Raw genomic sequence first — 21055 nt, forward strand, 5'->3', positions numbered from 1 at the left:
CAGACAATTCACTGATGCACAAAAAAGATGGGAGAGAATGGATGGCTTTCCAAGATAAACTGCCATGTTTGCTTGATTGTTTTGTTAGTATCTCTGTAAGGTAAGATATCCTATTTTACAGATTAGGACACTGAAACACAAGGAGGAACAACCTCTCTTATGTCTCCGTTGTTGAAAGTTCCCCATTGTTCTCGCCTATCCCCCCCAAAACAGGTCTTCAGGAAGGAAGGTTGAGCACTCAGGGCAGTTGTCCATGTTAGGACTTGGAGAACAACCTCTGTATGGGGTTCTCCTGTTACTTCTTGTTCTTTAGAATCGGCTCTAGACAATAGTGGTCATCCCATTCCCTCACTTCCAGTAGGGCAATAATGTATTTACCAATTAGAAACTACCATTTATTTGAGGAAGCACATTTTAGCTCCTTATTTTCAATCCATTTTTAGCCAATTACTCAGAAGTCATTTACTATACTTGTAAAGCCAACATTTTTGAATAAAATTAACATCGAAAGCTGGTTCTCCATATATCACCAACATAACCTGTTAAGACAAAGCTGAGTTTTACAGCTTACAGCAGTAAGAGAAAACACCACCTGCAAATCTGTGGCAGTGTCTTCAAGCTGAGGTTAGAACTGATGATTTGGAATTGTGGTTTAAGGTGGGTCTTTCACTGTGGGAGAGGGGAAGAGAGGAGACTAATGACTGGGTAAGGATGATGATGCAACTGATGCAACAGTCAGAACTGGTGGAAATTGCAAGGGGAGGATTTCAAGGTGAGGGTGTCAAAGAATCTTTTAGAGTATTAACTGTCCATTGATACTTTCCACTGAGGAGTTGATAGGTCTTGCAAGTAGTGGCTTCAATGAACAATCAAATATTTTGCCTTCTTCTCCTGGAAGAATAAAGTCATGCCAGTGAAGACAGAGGAATAAGTACAAAGTCACATTAAGGTGTGGTTTCCTTGTCACTGTCCAGGCTGAGAAAAGCAGTGGAAGGTTTTGGTTCTCACTAGTTATTACAGTCAATTTGGTGAAATTACATATTTCTTCTGGCCACAGTACCATGCTGTCAATGTAATGGGTCATTGCAAGATTAACACTATTACTGGAAAAATTTTCAGTCCAGTTCTTTCCCCAGCTAATGCATTCTGGGGAATCACAACGAGAGCAAACATTCTTTATGCTCTTGGAAATGAAGAGAGAAACATATTACTGGTCTAGCGTAAATTGACAGAGGCTGTCTCTTGAAAGTTATATTGATTTGATTTAAGGTAATTAAACATATCTGAAGGTAGGAAAAATCTTCTGAATATCTAGAAAATACTTGAAATTTACTGAAAATATTTTCACAATTATCATGTTTATTTAGGTTGTAAATATATTGAAGGATTCTCTGGTTCTGCCTTCTTTTGGGAGAACTGCATTTAAATGAATATTGCTTAATACCACTACAAAAATAATTTAATTCCAAATGCTTACTTCAGTTACCCTTGACTAAACCCCAAGAGATACAGCCAGTTACTTGGAGCCCAGCAAGATAAATTGCTTCAGCATACTGTAAGAGGAAGCCATTGAAATAATCACTCTGCTTTGTAAACTTCTGGCTAGTAAACATAAAAATTTAAACAAACTGTGGGAGCAGGGGCCCCACCCAAACGTGGACTGTAGAAATAAAAGAGGAAAAGACAATCTCTACCTTTTCCCCAAAGCAAATCAAACACAATTAACAACAAATCCCCTAGCTCTTAAAGTTACCTCCTCTTATCTTTGGTGACTTAAAAGTCTGACTGTATTGATTATTTATCACCATTAAATGGCCAAAAAAAGTAGGCCAGTAGCAAACAGGCCACCGTGCCTTTCCAAAAGGTGAAAAGTTGATCGGAAAAATGTCATCGGTACATAGTATGCATTTGTTATTTAGGGAAGAAATTTGAGGAGGAGGGAATGAAAAAAAAAAGTTAAAAGCCAAGGTAACTCTAAATTTTTCTAATTCAGTGTCTTTTCCAATTTGCTGCCTTGTGTTGTCCCAAACTGTTTTTTTGTTGTTTGGTGGCTCTTTTTTTGTACATTTGTGTTTCTGATCACTGGTATAGCATTGATAGATGACAGCTAAAGCAAAAATTAATATTATTAAATAAATATTGCCCTCAATTAAGCTTTTAGATTAAAATTAATGGCATGTTTGGATAAAAAAACTTTGAGTTACCCTTTTTTAGGTTTATTTGAAAATAATTTCAAACGTAGAGAAAGTTGCAAGACTAAAAACTATACAAAAACACTCATACATCCTTTACCTGGGTTCACCTGTTGTTAGTGGTTTATTGCACTTTAATATTTGTGCTCTCTCCCTCATGTGTGCGTGTGTACACAACCTTTTTTCCTGGACCACTTGAGGATAAGTTACAGACCTTATCACTCTTTACCAGTGAATTCCTTAGCATATATTTACTCAGAACAAGGATTTTCTCTTATATTACCACAGTATAGTTATCAAGTTTATAAATTTGTATATTGAGAGGCACAAGATATCTGTATGTCTCTTATAGTTGATGTTAGTTTTTATCATCAGGTTAAGATGTTACCCAGTTTCTCCACTGTATAATTACTGTTTCCTTTTCTTTTTCTCCCTTGCAACTAATAAGCAGTCCATGAGGAAACACTTGAAGGCCATGCAGATATCCTGCTCCATAACAGAATTTTCCCCTAGATTTTAGATTCCCTAGATTGATGATTCTTTCCTAACAGGGTCTTTACCATGATGGTTGCAAAATTATGTTTTTTTTTCAACTCCAGCACTTCCTCCACATTTACTAGTCTTTTATTTTTGTTTTGCGGTACGCAGGCCTCTCACTGCCGTGGCCTCTCCCGTTGCGGAGCACAGGCTCCGGCCGCGCAGGCTCAGCGGCCATGGCCCACGGGCCCAGCCGCTCCGCGGCATGTGGGATCCTTCCGGACCGGGACACGAAGCCGTGTCCCCTGCATCGGCAGGCGGACTCCCAACCACTGCGCCAACAGGGAAGCCCTAGTCTTTTATTATTTGGCATTCTTCTGTAACCCAGAGACCTCTCTTCTCTCTCTCTGTCATTGATGGGACTCAGGAATTCCTACTTTTTCCAGTGGCTTAATTCATTACTGTGCTTGATTATTTTGGTGTTTAACTTGTCCCAGATTTGGCCATAGAGAGCACCTTCAAGATGGCTCTGGGCCATTTTTCCTTTTTTTTCCATTGTTGTAAAATACACATAACATAAAATTGACCACTTTAACCAATTTAAGTGTACAGTTCTGTGGCATTAAATACATTCACATTGCTATGGATTCATCAATACCATTCTTCTCCAAAACTCTTCTCATCCTCCCAAACTGAAACTCTATACCCATTAAATAATAGCTCCCTGGGACTTCCCTGGTGGCGCAGTGGTTAAGAATCCTCCTGCCAACGCAGGGGACACGGGTTCAAGCCCTGGTCTGGGAAGATCCCACATGCCGCGAAGCAACTAAGCCCGTGTGCCACAACTACTGAGCCTGCGCTCTGGAGCCTGTGAGCCACAACTACTGAAGCCTGCGAGCCACAACTACTGAGCCCATGTGCCACAAATACGGAAGCCCGTGCGCCTAGAGTCCGTGCTCCGCAACAAGAGAGGCCACCGCAATGAGAAGCCCATGCACCGCAAAGAAGAGTAGCCCCCGCTCACCTCAGCTAAAGAAATCCGACATGCAGTAACGAATACCCAATGCAGCCAAAAATAAATGAATGAATGAATGAATGAATTATTTTTTAAAAAAGCTCCCCATTGTCCACTCCCCCATCCCCTGGCTATCACCATTCCACTTTCTGTCTCTATGAATTTGGCTACTCTGGGTACCTCATATAAATGGAATCATACAAGAGTTCTTTTTTATGGCCAGCTTATTTCACTTAGCATAATGTCTTCAGGATTCATCCATGTTGCAGCCTGTGCAGAATTCCCTTCCTTTCTAAAGCTGAATAATATTCTATTGTATGCCTATACTGTATTTTACTTATCTGTTTATCTGTGGCTGGACACTTGGGTTGTTTCCACCTTTTGGCTTTTGTGAATAATGCTGCTACACACATGGGAATACAAATATCTCTTTGAGTCCTAGCTTGCTTTTTTTTTTGAGTAAATATTCAGAAGTGGATTTGCTAAACTATATGGTACTTCTGTGTTTAATTTTTTGAAGAATAGCCATACTGTTTTCCACAGAAACTGCACCATTTTACGTTCCCACTAGCAATGCACAGGGTTCCAATTTATCTACATCCTCTCCAACACTTGTTATTTTATTTTGGTTTTTTTTTTTAATAATAGACATCCTGATGGGTGTGAAGTGGTACCTCATTGTGGTTTGGTTGACGTTTCCCTGATGATTAGTCATGTTGATCTGCTTTTCACGTGCTTACTGTTCGTCTGATATCTTCTTTGGAGAAATGTCTGTTCATGTCGTCTGCCCATATTTTAATCAGGTTGTTTTATTGTTGTTGAGTTGTAGGAGTTCTTTCTCTCCTCATAATTAGAGCCCATACTCTAATTGGGGGTGATATAAAAATAAATATATAACTATATAACATGTCGGAGAATGATACAGAGTAAAATAGAGAATAATGAGTGCGAGCAAAGGCTGTGGTGATGCTTGCTATTTTGTGTAGGACAATTGGAGAAAGCCATTAGGTGCATTTGAGCAGTGTAAAGGAATTGTGGATATTTAGGAAAGTGTGTTCCAGGCAGAGGGAATAGCAAGTTCAAAGGCCCTATAGAGCTGGAACAGAGTGAGTGAGAGGAGATAGTGGGAATGAGGGGGAACATTTGTAGGGTTTTAAAGCTAGGGAATGCCATCGGGTCCATATTTTAATAAGGTTACCAACAGCAGGGTACTATGGAAGGTGGGTTTTAGAGAGTAAGTCTGAGCATGGGTGTTAGGAAGGAATTAAGAAACTTGAAGAAAGGTACTGACAGTTTCCAGAGGTATTTAGAAGGTGGAATTGACAGAAATTGGTCACAGGATGTTAGAGGCAAGAAGAACAAGGATTCTGCTCAGGTTTCTGACTTAAGGAAGAAAGAAGCAAGAATGAAGGTTGGTCCTGTCAACCAAGACAGGAAATAAAGGAAAAGCCAGTTTTGACAGAGGATTAGAGGAAGACTAGGGAAGCATGGCCAGAAAATTGCTTCAATTATGGACATGTTGAGTTTGAGATACTTGTGAAACATCCAGGTAGACATAACCAAATATGTATACAGGTGTAGAGCTTAGAGTGGGTGCTGGGAGGAAGTGTGGCCTGGAGATATGGCTTTGAAAGTCATTGGCATATAGAGGTGATATAAATACTACTTATGTTAAAAAAAATGGGAAGTTTCACCATCCATTGTGTCTTATTTACCTTCACAACTTGTTGATAAGAGTTTAGAAAGTACTTTCTCACGTGTATTTTTCTTTGTGGCGATTCAGGAAAATTTAAACCTAGCCCTGAATTCTGCCTCAGCCATTGGTTGTACAGTGGTCAACATTGGTGCACAGGATCTCAAAGAAGGAAAACCTCACTTGGTCTTGGGACTTCTCTGGCAGATCATCAAAGTTGGTCTTTTTGCTGATATTGAGATTTCCAGAAATGAAGGTAAGGTCATCAAAAATATTTACTTTTCATTGATATATACTTACTGTGGGAAAAATTTATATTTCATTGTTTTCCTCTCAGCCCTGATTGCATTGCTAAATGAAGGTGAGGATCTAGAAGAGTTGATGAAGCTTTCTCCAGAGGAATTACTGCTGCGTTGGGTGAACTACCATCTGACCAATGCAGGATGGCGTACCATCAGCAACTTCAGCCAGGACATTAAGGTTCATATTTTAATGTTCAAGTTTGCGACATACAAAAAGGATGTAGATGCATGTCAGGAACAAAAGGAGTTCAGACTTAATTTGTATGTGTGTGTGTGTTATGGCTGTGATTTTTTAAACAAAGACAAAAAAGAACTTCAATCACAGACTTAAATTTGAATTGAAGTTTAATTCACAAGCACACAGTGTAGAAAATGAAATTTTTGCATTTCTCTGTGTGAGGTGGATCCCCCACTTATAATCACAAAATCTTTTACTAAAAAAAAACCAAAAAACTGGTTTATTGGCTTTTAAAAAGAAATACAACTGGTTGTGAGAGGAAAGAGATGCTAGCATTAGCAGATTAAAGTATCGTTTCCCTTTTTGTATGCCACGGATAGATTAGATTATAATGAGAATGTCAGTCTGTTAATTTGGACTGAGAATTACATCTGTTGCTAGACTAGAGACCCTTGTGGGCTTGTTCAGTTTAATACTTACTTCCACTTTCTCAATAACCAGCTAAGAGGAAACCAAAGTATCAGAGGGCATAGGGAATCAGTAGACAAAAGGGGGTCTTCAGGTGTGTCTCTGAACCAAAGTAGCCTGAAACACTTCCCTCCCCACTGGAAGAGACTTGTCAAGGAAACTTGGCCCTAATCTTAACTGATGCTGATCCTTAGGAGTGTAAACAGATGAAAGAGGTGAGGAAGGGCCTTCCAGGTTTAGGAAACAGTGTTGCTAGAAGCTCTCAAGGGTGAAACAGCATAGTGCATTCAGGATCCTGTAAGCAATAAGTAAAGGTTACTAAGTTATTATTCCATTCTTTGAGATGAGGACAATTGCTTCAATTTGAGTACTTTTCCCCGTAAATCCAATGATGATTTTATTCATTTGAAAAATTCTGTTTTGTTTCCTTCCTTAAAGGATTCAAGAGCCTATTTTCATCTGCTTAATCAGATTGCACCTAAAGGTGACCGGGATGATGGACCTGCCATTGCCATTGACCTTTCAGGATTTAATGTGAGTAAGTTTTTAATTAAAATTTTTAAAAATTTTGATAAAATATGCATAGCATAAAAATGACAATTTTACGTGTACAGCTCAGTGGCGTTACATTTGCAGTACATGCAACCATCACCAGTATCCCTCTCCAAAAATTTTTCCTCATCACATAGTGAAGTCTGTATCCATTAAACAATAACTCCCCATTCCCCTCTCTCCCAAGCTCCTGGTAACCACTATGCTACTTTGCGTCTCTATGAATTTGACTAGCGAGTACAGTCATATTTAGAGTACAGTTCGCTTCAGGCAGCATTCCCTGGTGGCGTCCTCAGCCTTTCATTAAACCTTGGCTCTTTGCTTTTCAGAAGTTATTTTTCATGCCCTAGGCTCTAAATTTCCATGCTAAGCCATCTGGCTGTCATGAGTGAGGAAGGGGAATTGCAGAATTCTGACCTTGAGTATGTGTGGAATCAACCCTACACTCACATTTCCCTGGTGCAACATCACTGGAACACACCAGGGTGCTTTTGCTGCTGTGCACAAGGAAAGGGAGCAACAAGCTGTTATTAGATTTCTAAGCAATTGATTATAAGTTCTTCCAACTTATATTTGACAATACACAAAATAAAAAATGGCAATTCCTAGTATTTATGGTGTAGGAAGAACTGATACAAATCCTGACCCATCTAACACATTTTATAGGAAGCCCATTCTTTTAGCATAAGTTCTAAGTACCCGGGGTGGTTCTATCGAAACCTTAAAGTATGGTCAGATTATAGTTTGTATGAAAATCTATTAAGTACTTAAAGTGTAATATCCAGAGTATTTAGTTTTAAAGGCAACTTGAGTCATCACTAATTAATTATATTTTAAATTATTATAAAATCTAAAAATCAGTATTGCAAAATTTACAAATTAGCTTGAGTACAAAAATTAGGAAGTTAAAAAAACTTACAGAAAGTTTCAAACCTATTCAGAAGTGGGCAAACTTAATATACTGAACTACCATGTGTTCCTCCCCCAAGTTCAACAACTATCAACTCATGGTCAGTCTTGTTTCTTCATTTATCACCTACCTATTTGCTTCCTCTTCCATATTATTTTGAAGCAAATCCTAGACATGGTATCATTTCATCAATATGTACTTCTAAAAGATAAAGACCCTTTAAAAATATAACCATAATACCGTACATAACTAAAAAATTAACAATAATCTGTAATATCAAAATAACTAGTCAGTGTTGACATTTCCTGTTGCCTCATAAATGTCAGGTTTTCTTTTTATAATTTATCTGAATTAAGATCTAAGTAAGGTCCACATATTGTGATCTGTTCACGTCTACCTGAGGAGCTTTTTATTGCTGTTTAATAGCATTGAACCTATTGCTTTCTCTGATTTCAATTACATTTTATTTACAACTCTGGTGCACAGAATTAGATAAGTCATAATCCTTGGTCATGATATACTCTCATCGTGGGTCCAGGCATGTCCCTCTTTTTATTTATTTTTGTCTGGTAGTTGTTTGTTTGTATTGAAATTGTAACAAGCTCATACAAACCCTCAATCCAACAAGAAAGCTAAGACTTTGACATCAGTTTACATTTAGCTGTGTAGTTCTTCCCTATGCCATCTCTCTGCGTCCCCTTAATGTGATAATCACCATCTTGAATCTTATGTTCATCGTTTTTTGCCTTTCTTTTGCTATAGTTTTCTTTCAACCAAATGTATTTCTTAAAAAATTAAATTTATTTTACTTTAAAAAAAATTTTTTATTGGAGTATAGTTGATTTACAATGTTGTGTTAGTTTCAGGTGTACCACAAAGTGAATCAGTTATACATATAGCCACTCTTTTTTAAGATTCTTTTACCATATAGGCCATTAGAGAGTATTGAGTAGAGTTCCCTGTGCTACACAGTAGGTCCTTATTACTTATCTATTTTATATATAGTAGTGTGTATATGTCAATCCCAATCTCCCAATTTATCCCTCCCCTATTTATCCCCTGGTAACCATAAGTTTGTTTTCTACAAAATTTATTTTACTTTTTAACTTCATATAAAATTTATCATATACTTAAATTTCTATACTTATTTTGAACATATTAATGAGTCACTCATATTGTTATATGTCATTGTGTGAATATAACACAGTTTCACAGTTTTCATCTGCTCTCCTGTTGGTAAGCATTTGGTTTGTTTCCAGGGTTTTGCAATTGTGAAAAGTGCTGTTCCTACTGACTTTAATATTTTTTATATGTATCCCAGCTTGTTTTTCATTGAGAAAAGAATTTCATTGAGAAAATGAATTTCTCAATTTCATTGAGAAAAGTATTTCTACTGGAAATACCAGAGTAGAAAGGGTGAGATAGCTAAGCCTCTTAGCCAGAAAGCATTCTAGTATATGGCCTTGAGCAAGTTACCTATAATTCAGCCAGTTGAAGCTTACTGATACAATGTTTGAGAGTTTTGTTGAGTACTTCAGCAATGAGGGTGAAATATTCCACTGATCCCAGCAAGAAAACTCAGAGACTTGTTCTTACCGATTTAAAAGAAATGGGGAAGTTAATTTGGAATTCCTGCACATTCTGACCCTATTTTGAGCCATTATTTGATATATTTCCAGAAAAGTAGTTGCTTATAAATATGTATATGAATTAAAAATTATGCCAGTAAAAAGTTTAATCTTGAACATTTTTATTTCATTTCATTGTTTTATTTCATTGTTTAGGAGGAAAATGACTTGAAGCGTGCTGAATTCATGCTTCAGGAAGCAGATAAACTGGGCTGCAGACAGTTTGTTACTCCTGCAGATGTGGTTTCAGGCAATCCTAAACTTAATTTAGCTTTTGTAGCTAATCTGTTTAACACATACCCAAGCCTACACAAGCCTGATAATAATGACATCGATATGAATTTATTGGAAGGTATGCTCTCTCTGTCTTTAATTGATTCACTGTGTGTATCTTTTTGTGGTATTGTCCTACTTCACTGTCAGAGGTAGGGGATTGTGGTGGGAGATGAAGTTTACTGTGTGTAGGCATGTGCATTCATTAACAAGTTCAACTTAAAGTCGTTTTTCATTTTGGTTAAAAGAGAATGCTGAGGTAGATTTTACATGTCTGTCATTTCTCCATAAGAGTTTAGTGAAAACCATCATACATTTAAAACGTTCTCTTAAATGACCACATAACATAATTACACCACCAATATGGACAATGAATTATAGCTATTGGAAAAAATAATTATTTGTAGCTTTTTTCTCCTTTGAAAGCTACAGTTTGACTCCAGTATTGTTCTCTTTTTAATGTGTTTAGTGTACATGAAAAAATTTACAATATTCATTACTTGTCTTGTGTGTGGGCTATTGTTATCTGTCTCATAATTTATAATACTTTCCTGTTTTGCTTCATGAAATGCAGATTTGACCCCTCCTAATGTAGGTACTGTATTTAGTACTTTTCTCTACTCTATAAATATATTCATTCTGAATGTTCTTTTTATTAGTACCATTTATTCTTTCTGTCTGGGTTGATATTTATTTTTTGCATTGTTCATGTTGTGTTTTTTTTTTCTGTCTTAATATGCCTAAAGAATGAATGATGACAAGCAAGAAACACAAATGAAACCTGATTAGGATAGCAGAGCAAGACTTGATTATGTAAACTCTCCACCTAATTTGCCTTCTATAATGATGGAATAGTGTAGTTGTTAACACATTAGAAATCAATTTTGACAACTGATTTCATGATTTGATGTAAAGCCTTTATCCCTCTGCTGTGAATAAACAAACTTATCTTTTTTTTTAAGTTAAAAGTTTATTCTTTTTTTTTTTAACATCTTTATTGGAGTATAATTGCTTTACAATGGTGTGTTAGTTTCTGCTGTATAACAAAGTGAATCAGTTATACATACACATATATTCCCATATCTCTTCCCTCTTGCGTCTCCCTCTCTCCCACCCTCCCTATCCCACCCCACCCCTCTAGGTGGTCACAAAGCACCGAGCTGATCTCCCTGTGCTATGCGGGTTTTTATCTCAAGTAATCTTTGGCAGGATCTGTTTAGATTCTATAACATAGATCATTTTGTATTACTTAGCTACATTACATTTACTAAATGTCATTGAAGCTTACAATATATGAATCATCATAATGACAAAAACATTCTCGGTGTCTAGTTCTTTCTCCTTATCTGTTTCAGCCTCTCTCCTTTTCTTCTGCCAACCTCACACTCACTCACATGCATACTAAAACCCACATTAGTACCAGAACTAAGAGTAAAAACAGTGGCAGCAATGGTGGCAGTTGTCAGAGGTTAGGGCCACTCCTAAAATAGTCTTCATGGTCGCCCTGGTTTGGAGAAGCTGGTCCTCAGGTGGGGATTCTTCCTGGTGGGGAGAACTTGATACTGCAGTGTTCATTCTCCCACATCACCCACCTTCTTCCCTTCTTCCCCAGTAAGACAGAGTGAGAAATCAGCTTCATCATCTTTTTCTCTTTGACTGCCACAACCAGAGTTCCAAGGTCCTGGTCACTTTATGATTACAGCTTTTTGATTAATGAAAGAAGTTTCAGGTTTAACAAATATGTTCTTTGAGGAATATGATTAATTCACTCTTTCAGAAGTTCACTAAAATAAAGATTGTGTTCTCTACATAGATATGTAACTGAGAGGTAAGATAGGTTAAAAAATGTTGATTTTTCAGCAGAGAAATTTAGGGTGAGGGATTAGAACTTTTAAAAAATTAAAAAGGGAGACTGCTGTGTTTTTTTCGGTCTGGGAAATTTCAAAATTCCTCTGTGTCTTACAGTAGAAGGCATTGTTTAGAGTGGCATATTAAAAATGATCTGCTTTTTATAGTCACTGAACTCTTGCTAGATACCTTTTCCAACTTGCTCGCTCTCCTATTTGTCACGTTTGAATTCTTTTGCTAGTGTTCAGCATGCTTTTGGAATTTTTCAGTGTGAATAGGATTGCTAAATATTTCCATTAGTATTTACTTTATTTATGTAAAAAGATACTTTGGGAAATATTTATCAGTCATCTTTATGTAGAACATATGTATGTCCTGATACATCTGCCAAAAATGAATTTGACTTTGACTGTCATTGGAATTTTTTCCTCTGTACATTTGTTTTCGTAGAGCCTTGTGAAATTTGAAGCTTGACCGTATCACATCCCATATTCATATATTAGTATGTCCTCATTGGCAAAGAATTTTATCTGTATGGAATTAAAGAAAATTAAAAGCCCAGTTAAATATTAAATCTTTATATTAAATTGACCCAAATATGTGGGCTACATATAGACAATCTCAGAATTCATTTGTGGTGATAGAAAATACAGAGACCATGGAATTAGACTTTGTCCAAATCACGGCACCACCATTTAATAACTGAGTGATCTTTGTGAGCCTTGGTTTTCTCATATATAAAACAGGACTAATAATACTTATTTTGAAGAATTTCAGAGCAAGTTAAAATGACCTTTCATGAATGAATGAGTTTAGCATACAGTATGTGCTCAATAATGTTCAGGTCAGGAAGAGGAAAACACTTAATACATCACTTAGCACATGTAGTGAGTGTTCAATATATGTTCCTTTTCTTTCCTCTTAGTAGCCTACTTTTAACATATTTGTTATTTTCTCTGAAACTTTTATCAATTGCAGTGTCAGTTTGGCCCTGAACGTGAAAAGAATGTTTTATAGTTCTTTCTCTCTTTTATGTCAGCAATTAAGATTTTACTTCTAAGATGGCTTCAGTTGTCTGAAATCCAGACAACATTTCCAGTCCGGAATACATATGTTTTTGTAATGCTTTACCATGGCTCTTGCGCAGATGCATAGTGCTTCTGGCTTTTAGCATTTATTTACCAAGACAATTTGAAATGGTATTAGATAAACAAATGCTCACTTGTAAAATCTGTTTTACTTTCCAGGTATCAAAAATTAAAATAATGATATAATTAGTTTAGAACAATAGGAAGAAACAGGAAACACTGAAGTTTGTAATAGTTTCAGAACTCAGTCAAAATACAACTTTAATGTCTTTTATCATCAGGTTCAGCAGAAATTGCATATTACTTTAAGTAAAAATTAAATGATTGTTATACACTATCGATGTTTGTAATCTTAAAACATAATTTGGATTTTCCTAGATGGAAATAATGGAAAAATTCTCTAATTACCAGAAAAAAATGTATATACATAGCAAAATAATAGAATGTAAAAGAGAAACACCTAAAAGGTGAACCCAAGTCACATGCATCAAGCTGTTGATCATAGTATGGTTATATTTATGTCACTTCCAGGAAAGTTCAGACAGTTAATTTGAACCTATTTAATAACTCCTAAAACAAGGCAAGCGTGGGTTCTAGGAGTATTTAGTTTAACTTGGTTCTTTTTAAAAAGGTTCTCATATCAGTTATATATTATAAAATGGCAGTGGCAGATACAACAGACTGATCAGTTACCTTTTACAGACCAGAGGGAACAAAATTTAAGCAAGAAATTATATGGCTATGTAATTGAACAGAGCAAGAATTAAAGCAGATTCTGGGAAAGCCTTTAGGTAATGGTATTGAAAACCACATGAAAATACAGGGGGCAGATTATTTCCTGACCAGTCGGCACAAAAAAACAGAATCTTTTAGATTTTACAAGGTTTGGATTTCTGTTCTGGGTGTGCAGGTATACACTGTGTGTGGCACTCAGTCTGAAGATGACTGCAGGGATGACTGCATAGGGACTGGGCCCCTGGAGCTCAGGTGGTTAAATGTGCCAAATTGTCCTGGGGATCCCACGTGAGCCAAAGTCCAGATGGTGATCTGGACTTGCCCATGGCTTAGAAGGGGTGAGAAGTGTAAATGTTTCAAATTTTCAAGAGTCTGGTGATGAGGTGTAGGCAAGGCCATTCCATTGTCTCCTAACTTGGCTGAAAAAGAAACAGTAATATTTATAGATGGTCACTTAGGACAATCTGCAATCCAGGGGATGACCAGAAAGCAGACGTGGCAAAAAGAGCCCCCATCTCTCTCTGCCCACTTTGTGGCACACCAGAGTCCACATTTCCCTTATGGATGGGGTAAGCACTGCTGTGAAGGGAATGCTCAGGGAGCGTAGGTAATCACAGGTTCAATAATAGTGCCTGCAGGAGTTTGTTCTTGAGGTGATCTTTGAGGTCTAGTGACTTACCATGATGAAATGTGTCTTTGTCTTCGCACTCTGAATGGGGGCTGTGTCCCTTATGTATTTTCAGTAGGGACAATCTAAAATAACTCAGGAAGCCTGTAAAATAGTTATAGCCCCTCGTTGCTTGTTTTTATATTACCTCTCCCCTTCACTGCTGTTTGATTAAAATGCAGGTTTGTGTGCTCAGACACTTTTCCTGTGTAAAACCATAATCTGTACAAATTTAGAGATACTGCGTTGGGGAAGGTACAGCTTTTCTATTTTTGTTTAATGTGCTAATGCTACCCTGAAAGGCTGCTTTATTAATTTTTAGCCAATCCCTTTTGCATGTAATCATTAACTACAGATAGGACCACATAAGTTTATCCGTTACTTTTCTGAACAGAGAAACCCATGGCTCAGTAATTCACAGACATCAAGTAAGGGATTCTAGATGGAGACATTTAGAAAGCAAATGGAGGCTTTCTAGACAGGGAAAACAAGGACTTTGGCAGTAAGAGATTTTTTCTCCCTAAAAAGATTGTAGTATCGTAGGAACCATGGCAAAGTATGTATGGCCAGTTTGTACCTGCCAGAATGGTTTAAAATATAGTTCTTGATTTCTTTTGTCCTGAATCATCAGTGTGAACTTGTGTCTACTCTAGGAGAAAGCAAGGAAGAGAGGACATTTCGGAACTGGATGAATTCCTTGGGAGTCAACCCATACATTAATCATTTGTACAGGTAAATATTTTATGAGATGCAGCTTTATGGCCAGGGTCCAACTTTTCTAGTTTCAAATTGTAGGTATGTTTACATGAGAACATTTTCTAAAAATCTCAAGAATTTTAGCCAACATTTAGAGTTTCAGAATGCTGGGGATTGGCAATACACTAGATTTTAAAAGAAAAGTATTATTTGAAAAGATAAGATTATGATAATATTAGTTATAATTTGTGATGATATAAATAACCAATTTAGTAAAGATAATCAGTTCCTCTTGCTTTTTAATAATTACTAATCAGGGAAATAATAAATTATTTCAACTTTAACAGATTAGAAGAACAGTAATATTTTATAAATTGCTCTTACCATTTTATCAGTATTTTTCATTATAATTCACATTCTTTCTATTTATTTTTGCCCAAAACTTCAACGGTCCCGTAATTTGTTCAGTATATTTTTTCTAATTTGTAGAAATAACTTGGTTTCCCTGAGTACTTGTTTATTTTGTTCTTTCTTGTTTAAAAATGATGACACGTTATTAACATTGGTTGGACTAAGAAAATATTTTTATTGAATCATTTCCTGTGCTCTCTGGTAGTGCTAACAAGGTGTCTTTCTAGGTGTAGATGAGAGGAAACCTTCCTTCTCTCTTTATAATAAGATCTACCAGCATGCCTTAAAAATGCAAAAGAACTCAACTTCAGCTAATCGTATATTTTTTAGGAAAAAGGTCTAATTAACTAAACCTATTAATAATTTACACACCAAGGAAACTCATTATTATTTAAAATATGAACTGAAGATTAATGCCACAAAAGACCACGTTCACTGGGTAACTGAGATTTATGGTGCAGTTATTTCTTGGTGTATATTCAAAATAGTCTTTAAAACCGGTATTGCCTGATTCTGGTAACTAGCGTTGATGTGACAGACTGAATTGAATAAAGTCTTTAATAGGAGTGTGTAAATCCTAGCTAGATGACGAGATATACATATTTAGACTGAAACTGCTGTTACAGTAGCAGGGCAGTAAAGGACTCAAATGCTGAAGGTAAAAAGGGGTTAGATCTTTATGGACTCATTTGAAAGAATGTCTATAATATATAATTGAGAGAAACTAATAATAGGACTACCGTGATATTATTATTTAAAAATTGAGTATATACATATGTGTATATGAATTTTTTAAAAATCTGGAGGGATGAATACCAAACTGTATGCAACCTAGAGAGGAGGGTAGGGTAGTAAGGACACTTTTATTTTCAAACTTAGTAACTTAAATATGGGTTTGTTTTTTTTTTTTTACAATGAGCATGTATTTTCTTTTTAAATTAAGAAATAAATTTAAAACTAGGGCATTAGGCTTTGTTGAAACTTCATGGTAACTTCATAAATGTCAGGAACACTAGAGTTCTCTGTGGTTGACAGTGGAGAAGAATTGACCAAATTTTTTTAGCTAAAGATTATTTTTAGTTATTTAGATCCTGAACTGCTTAGCACAGGGCTTCTGGGTGTATGTAATTTTTGGAGGGGGAAAGGGAATTCAGAAAATTCTCAAAAATAACATAACCTTAAAAAGAACCATCGGGATATAGAAAAACAATAACCAGAGGTCTAGTTGGCACCAGAGCTGTGTGTCCATGAATTTGTGTCTGGCTCATATTTCTAAACCCACCTCTAAGTGATTTTAGCTCCCCACCTACTTACACCAAACCCAGACCAAAGCAAAATAAAAATTTAGATTGATTTTAACTGAAAATTCTCTCCTCTCAACAGGTTATTAAATATATTTTAAGAACTACTAGTCCTAGAATTTTTCTATGACAAGTTGGTTCTGGAACACATCTTAAATTCTCTGGAAATCATTTTAACTCTCTGGACATCAGCTTCCCTATTTGCAAGGCATGAGTAATAAACCATACTACATAGAAATAAGAATGAATTCCTTTAGAGTAAAAAAGAAAAAAATCATGAAATAGGTGAGATTTCAGAACCTATACAACTAGTTCAGTGATTTATTTTTCATACAAAGTTCTCCATGTGCTGATAGATAACTTAGCTCTTGATTACCTTCATCAAAGGAGGACTTTCTCCCTCCTTCACTCAGCACAGGGCCCAGCCCCCTTCACGGCCATATGGTGTGTGCTCAGAGATGCAAAGCAACTTTAATATGAACCTTAGCAAAACATAACTCAATGAACAAGTTGTTGAGGGAGAAAAGTCAGGTAATTAATCACAGAGCTAGCAATTAAAAAAAATCAATCACTGTTGCATTATGTCCTTAGCATACAGAATTGAAAACAGACTCAATAGACATACTCTGTGCACCTTGGAAGAATGTGTTTTTCTGAATACAGAGTAGTAGTATTTTTACTTCAATAACGCCTACTTGCTCATAAATTCCTTCCTCTTAATGCTCGCTATTTAACATGAACAGCTTCCTACTGAGTAGCTATTGTAATTTTTATATAATTATTTTTTTAAAGTTTTAAAAACCGTACTACATAAGTAATAGATGAACTCATTCTCACTGCACAAGCTTCAGGAAGTATGTACGTTAAGTAGAACAAAATAAAATATGATAATCCCTTTTTACTCCTCCCATATTCCTTTTTCTCCTGACCAGAGGTAATTGCTATTAACAGTCCATATCACACAGAGGTATTTAAATACTACTAATTTTGAAAATATTTTTAATAGATAATAAACTGTACGCAGTGTTCTGCCTCTTTTTTAAACGTAATATGTTGTGTAAAGCTTTTCATGTTAGTACCTAGAGATCTACCTTATTATGTCTTATGGTGACCCAGGAGTCCATGGTATGGATAATTTATTCAACAGCCCCTACTGCCAGGCCTTTAGATTGTTTGCAAATTAATAAATACTCTGGGAGTGAATATCCTTGTACATATACCTTTGTAAACATTTATGAAAAAAAATTTGGACAGATTCCTAGATTAGAATTTTTGGGTCAAATGATCTGTTCTGCCTGCCATTCTCTGAGCATTAAATGACCCTGTTGTATTTTTATAGATATAAGCCCATCTCCAGTGTGCTTAATAGAATCAGGTAGTACCAACATTTCCTTCTCCTTCATTTTCTTTTCCTCCTGTCTTAGTGACCTCGCAGATGCTTTAGTCATCTTTCAGCTCTACGAAATGATCCGCGTGCCAGTCGATTGGAGCCATGTCAACAAACCTCCGTATCCTGCTCTTGGAGGGAACATGAAGAAGGTGAATGAAATAATGACCATGGATATTTTCTTATTGTTCAGATAGAAAACAGAGGATTTAGAGTTTTATAAAGCTTAGTAAAGTGTGGTCTGTCCCCACAGATTCAACCCAAAATGTGTTAAGCTTAATAGACTTTTTACAAGTGAGCTTTAATGTTTGGAAAGATGAAGGCAGTCCCCCCCAGTCAGATACTTAATATAACTGTTTTTATCTTTAGCAAGTTGTAATACTTAATGTTCTTGGAGATGTATCATAAATGAATTCCTATTTTATAATCACCAGAACTTGACCATCTTTACTGGTTATTTGTTAATATTTTTCAACAAATATTTATCGATTAACTATGACCTGTACAGTGCAATGCCAGGATATAAGATAGTAAAAGGCATGGAGTTGGTCCTTAGGAAACCCTAAAGAAATTAGATATGTGTGCAAATAACTACATTACAGCACAGTGTATGCAAAAGTGAATATTATCAGTTTTAAGAAAGAAAAAGCCACAGGCTGCACTTATCAGAGGCTTCATGCAGGAGGTAGTTTTGAGTTATACTCTGAGAAATGGATAGAATTTTGGCAGAAGGAGACTGGAGAGGGGGCTGACGATTAAGAAGAATAGTTTGGCTATAGCAGAGGTTTCTGATAGGTAAGAAGTGAGTGTGAATGCCAAAAATTTGAATTGAAGCCAGATGTTGAGAGTCTTGAATGTCAGATTAAAGAGTTTGGGTTTTAAACTGCAAGCACTGGGAAGCCGTGAAACGTTTTTGAGCAGGAGAGTGACTTGATTACAGTTGGTGGGAGAATAGCTGGCAGATGAATGGTAAAGGAAGTGCTTGTCTCCAATATTCTCCTTCCTCACATAAGGGATCTGTGGTGTCCTTGGTGTACCTGCTTGTTCTGTTGAATTGCCGGTTTAATAGTCAACTTTTCCTTTCTACCTTCTATATCAGGTTCATTTGCTTTATAAAGTAAAAGTATGTAGGACTTTAAAATTGTTATACTTTCATTTAACTTTTTTTTAAGAAGTAGATTATTTATTTTAAAATATCTTTATTGGAGTATAATTGATTTACAATGTTGTGTTAGTTTCTGCTGTACAACAAAGTGAATCAGCTATATGTATACATATATCCCCATATCCCCTCCTGCTTGAGCCTCTCTCCCACTCTCTCTATCCCACCCCTCTAGGTCATCACAAAGCACCGAGCTGATCTCCCTGTGCTATGCGGCTGCTTCCCACCAGCTATCTATTTTACATTTGGGAGTGTATATATGTCCATGCCACTCTCTCACTTCATCGCAGCTTACCCTTCCCCCACTGTGTCCTCGAGTCCTTTCTCTCCGTCTGCGTCTTTATTCCTGCCCTGCCACTAGGTTCATCAGTACTAACTGGAGAGGATATGGAGAAAAGGGAACCCTTCTGCACTGTTGGTGGGAGTGTAAATTGATACAGCCACTATGGAGAACAGTATGGAGGTTCCTTATAAAACTAAAAATAGAACTACCATATGACCCAGCAATCCCACTACTGGGCATATACCCCGAGAAAACCATAATTCAAAAAGACACATGTACCACAGTGTTCATTGCAGCTCTATTTATAATAGCCAGGACATGGAAGCAACCTAAGTGTCCATCGACAGATGAATGGATAAAGAAGATGTGGTACATATATACAATGGAATATTACTCAGCCATAAAAAGGAACAAAATTGAGTTATTTGTAATTAGGTGGATGGACCTAGAGTCTGTCATACAGAGTGAAGTAAGTCAGAAGGAGGAAAACAAATACTGTATGCTAATGCACATATATGGAATCTTTCATTTAACTTTATCCTTTCATTTAAAATGATGTGTATATGGGAGTTCCCTGGTGGCACAGTGGTTAGGATTCTGGGTTTTCACTGCCGTGGCCTGGATTCAGTCCCTGGTTGGGGTACTGAGATCCTGTAAGCCGTGTAGCACAGCCAAAAAAATAATAAAATAAAATAAAATAAATGATGTGTATAATTTAAATATAAAATACAAATTAATGGGCTCAAATTGTTATAACTTATCAATATGGCTACTATGAAATCAACCTGCAGTCATATGACTTAATAACTATCTCTAGTGGAATAAATGGAAATATAACCATATTCCCGGATAGAAAGACTAAATATCATAAAATTCTTGCAAATCAACTTACAGATGGAAAATAATTCCAGTTAGAATTAGAAGAAGTCTCCTCTTATGTATATGTGGGCGTGTGTGTGTGTGTGTGTGTGTGTGTGTGTGTGTGTGTATGTATGTTTGTGTGTGTTGAGGGATGGGATTTATAAAGTGATTCTAAAGTTCCATTGGAAGAAGAAATAGGCCTAAATCATCAAGAACATTTTCCAAGAATATTGAGGGAGGAGCTGTGAGAAAATATAAAAAACTTATAAAGCTGAAGTAATTGAAATAGTTTAATAGGTATATAAGAATAGAATGAAATAGAGTAGCCTAGAAACCTATCGTAAAATATAAGAACTTAATATATGACAAGGTGCTTACTAAATTCAGTAGGAAAAGAAAGGATCGTCCAAAACATGATATCAGAACAACTGGTTAACTATTTTGTTAGGGAAAAAAGTAATTTTCACCATGTGTCATCCACCAAAATAAATTCCAATGGAATGAAAGTAAAGGGGTAAATATTTAATAAAACTTTAAGAAAATAGAAGCGAGTGATAATCTACTCTTAGAGTGATAAATTACAAAGGAAAAAATTGATACAGTAGATACATATAAATTTAAAACTTCTGTATGCAAAAATAAACACCATAAACAAAATTAAAAAGCAAATAAAAACAAACTTGGAAACATTTGCAACAAAATGACAAATGGTTAATATCCTTAATGTATAAATAGTTCATATGAGTCAGTTACTAAAGCTAGATTACTATTACTAAAATTGTAATAGCAAAATGGGAGAGTGAACAATATGAGTGAAAAAATCACAGAAAAAGAAATAATGATGGATAATATACACATGAAAAACTTTTCACCCACAATAAAGAAACGCAATTTAAAATAAGAAACAATTGGATTGCACTGCATTCAG

The 21055-nt window shown here is 36.1% G+C and overlaps 1 protein-coding gene across 4 annotated transcripts in view; it reads left to right on the plus strand.

Moving 5' to 3' along the window:
• The window catches only part of PLS1 (plastin 1), a 106685-nt gene that overhangs the window by 71336 nt on the left and 14294 nt on the right, over positions 1-21055 (plus strand). For all 4 annotated transcript variants that reach the window (XM_060011369.1, XM_060011370.1, XM_060011371.1 and 1 more), the window contains 6 exons: positions 5468-5633; positions 5715-5857; positions 6764-6859; positions 9572-9767; positions 14680-14758; positions 17859-17973. In XM_060011369.1, coding sequence (XP_059867352.1) covers positions 5468-5633; positions 5715-5857; positions 6764-6859; positions 9572-9767; positions 14680-14758; positions 17859-17973 — 795 coding nt within the window. The remainder of the gene's footprint in view (positions 1-5467; positions 5634-5714; positions 5858-6763; positions 6860-9571; positions 9768-14679; positions 14759-17858; positions 17974-21055) is intronic.

The sequence above is a fragment of the Delphinus delphis genome, chromosome 4 (assembly GCF_949987515.2).
Source record: "Delphinus delphis chromosome 4, mDelDel1.2, whole genome shotgun sequence".
NCBI classification, from domain to species: Eukaryota; Metazoa; Chordata; class Mammalia; order Artiodactyla; family Delphinidae; genus Delphinus; species Delphinus delphis.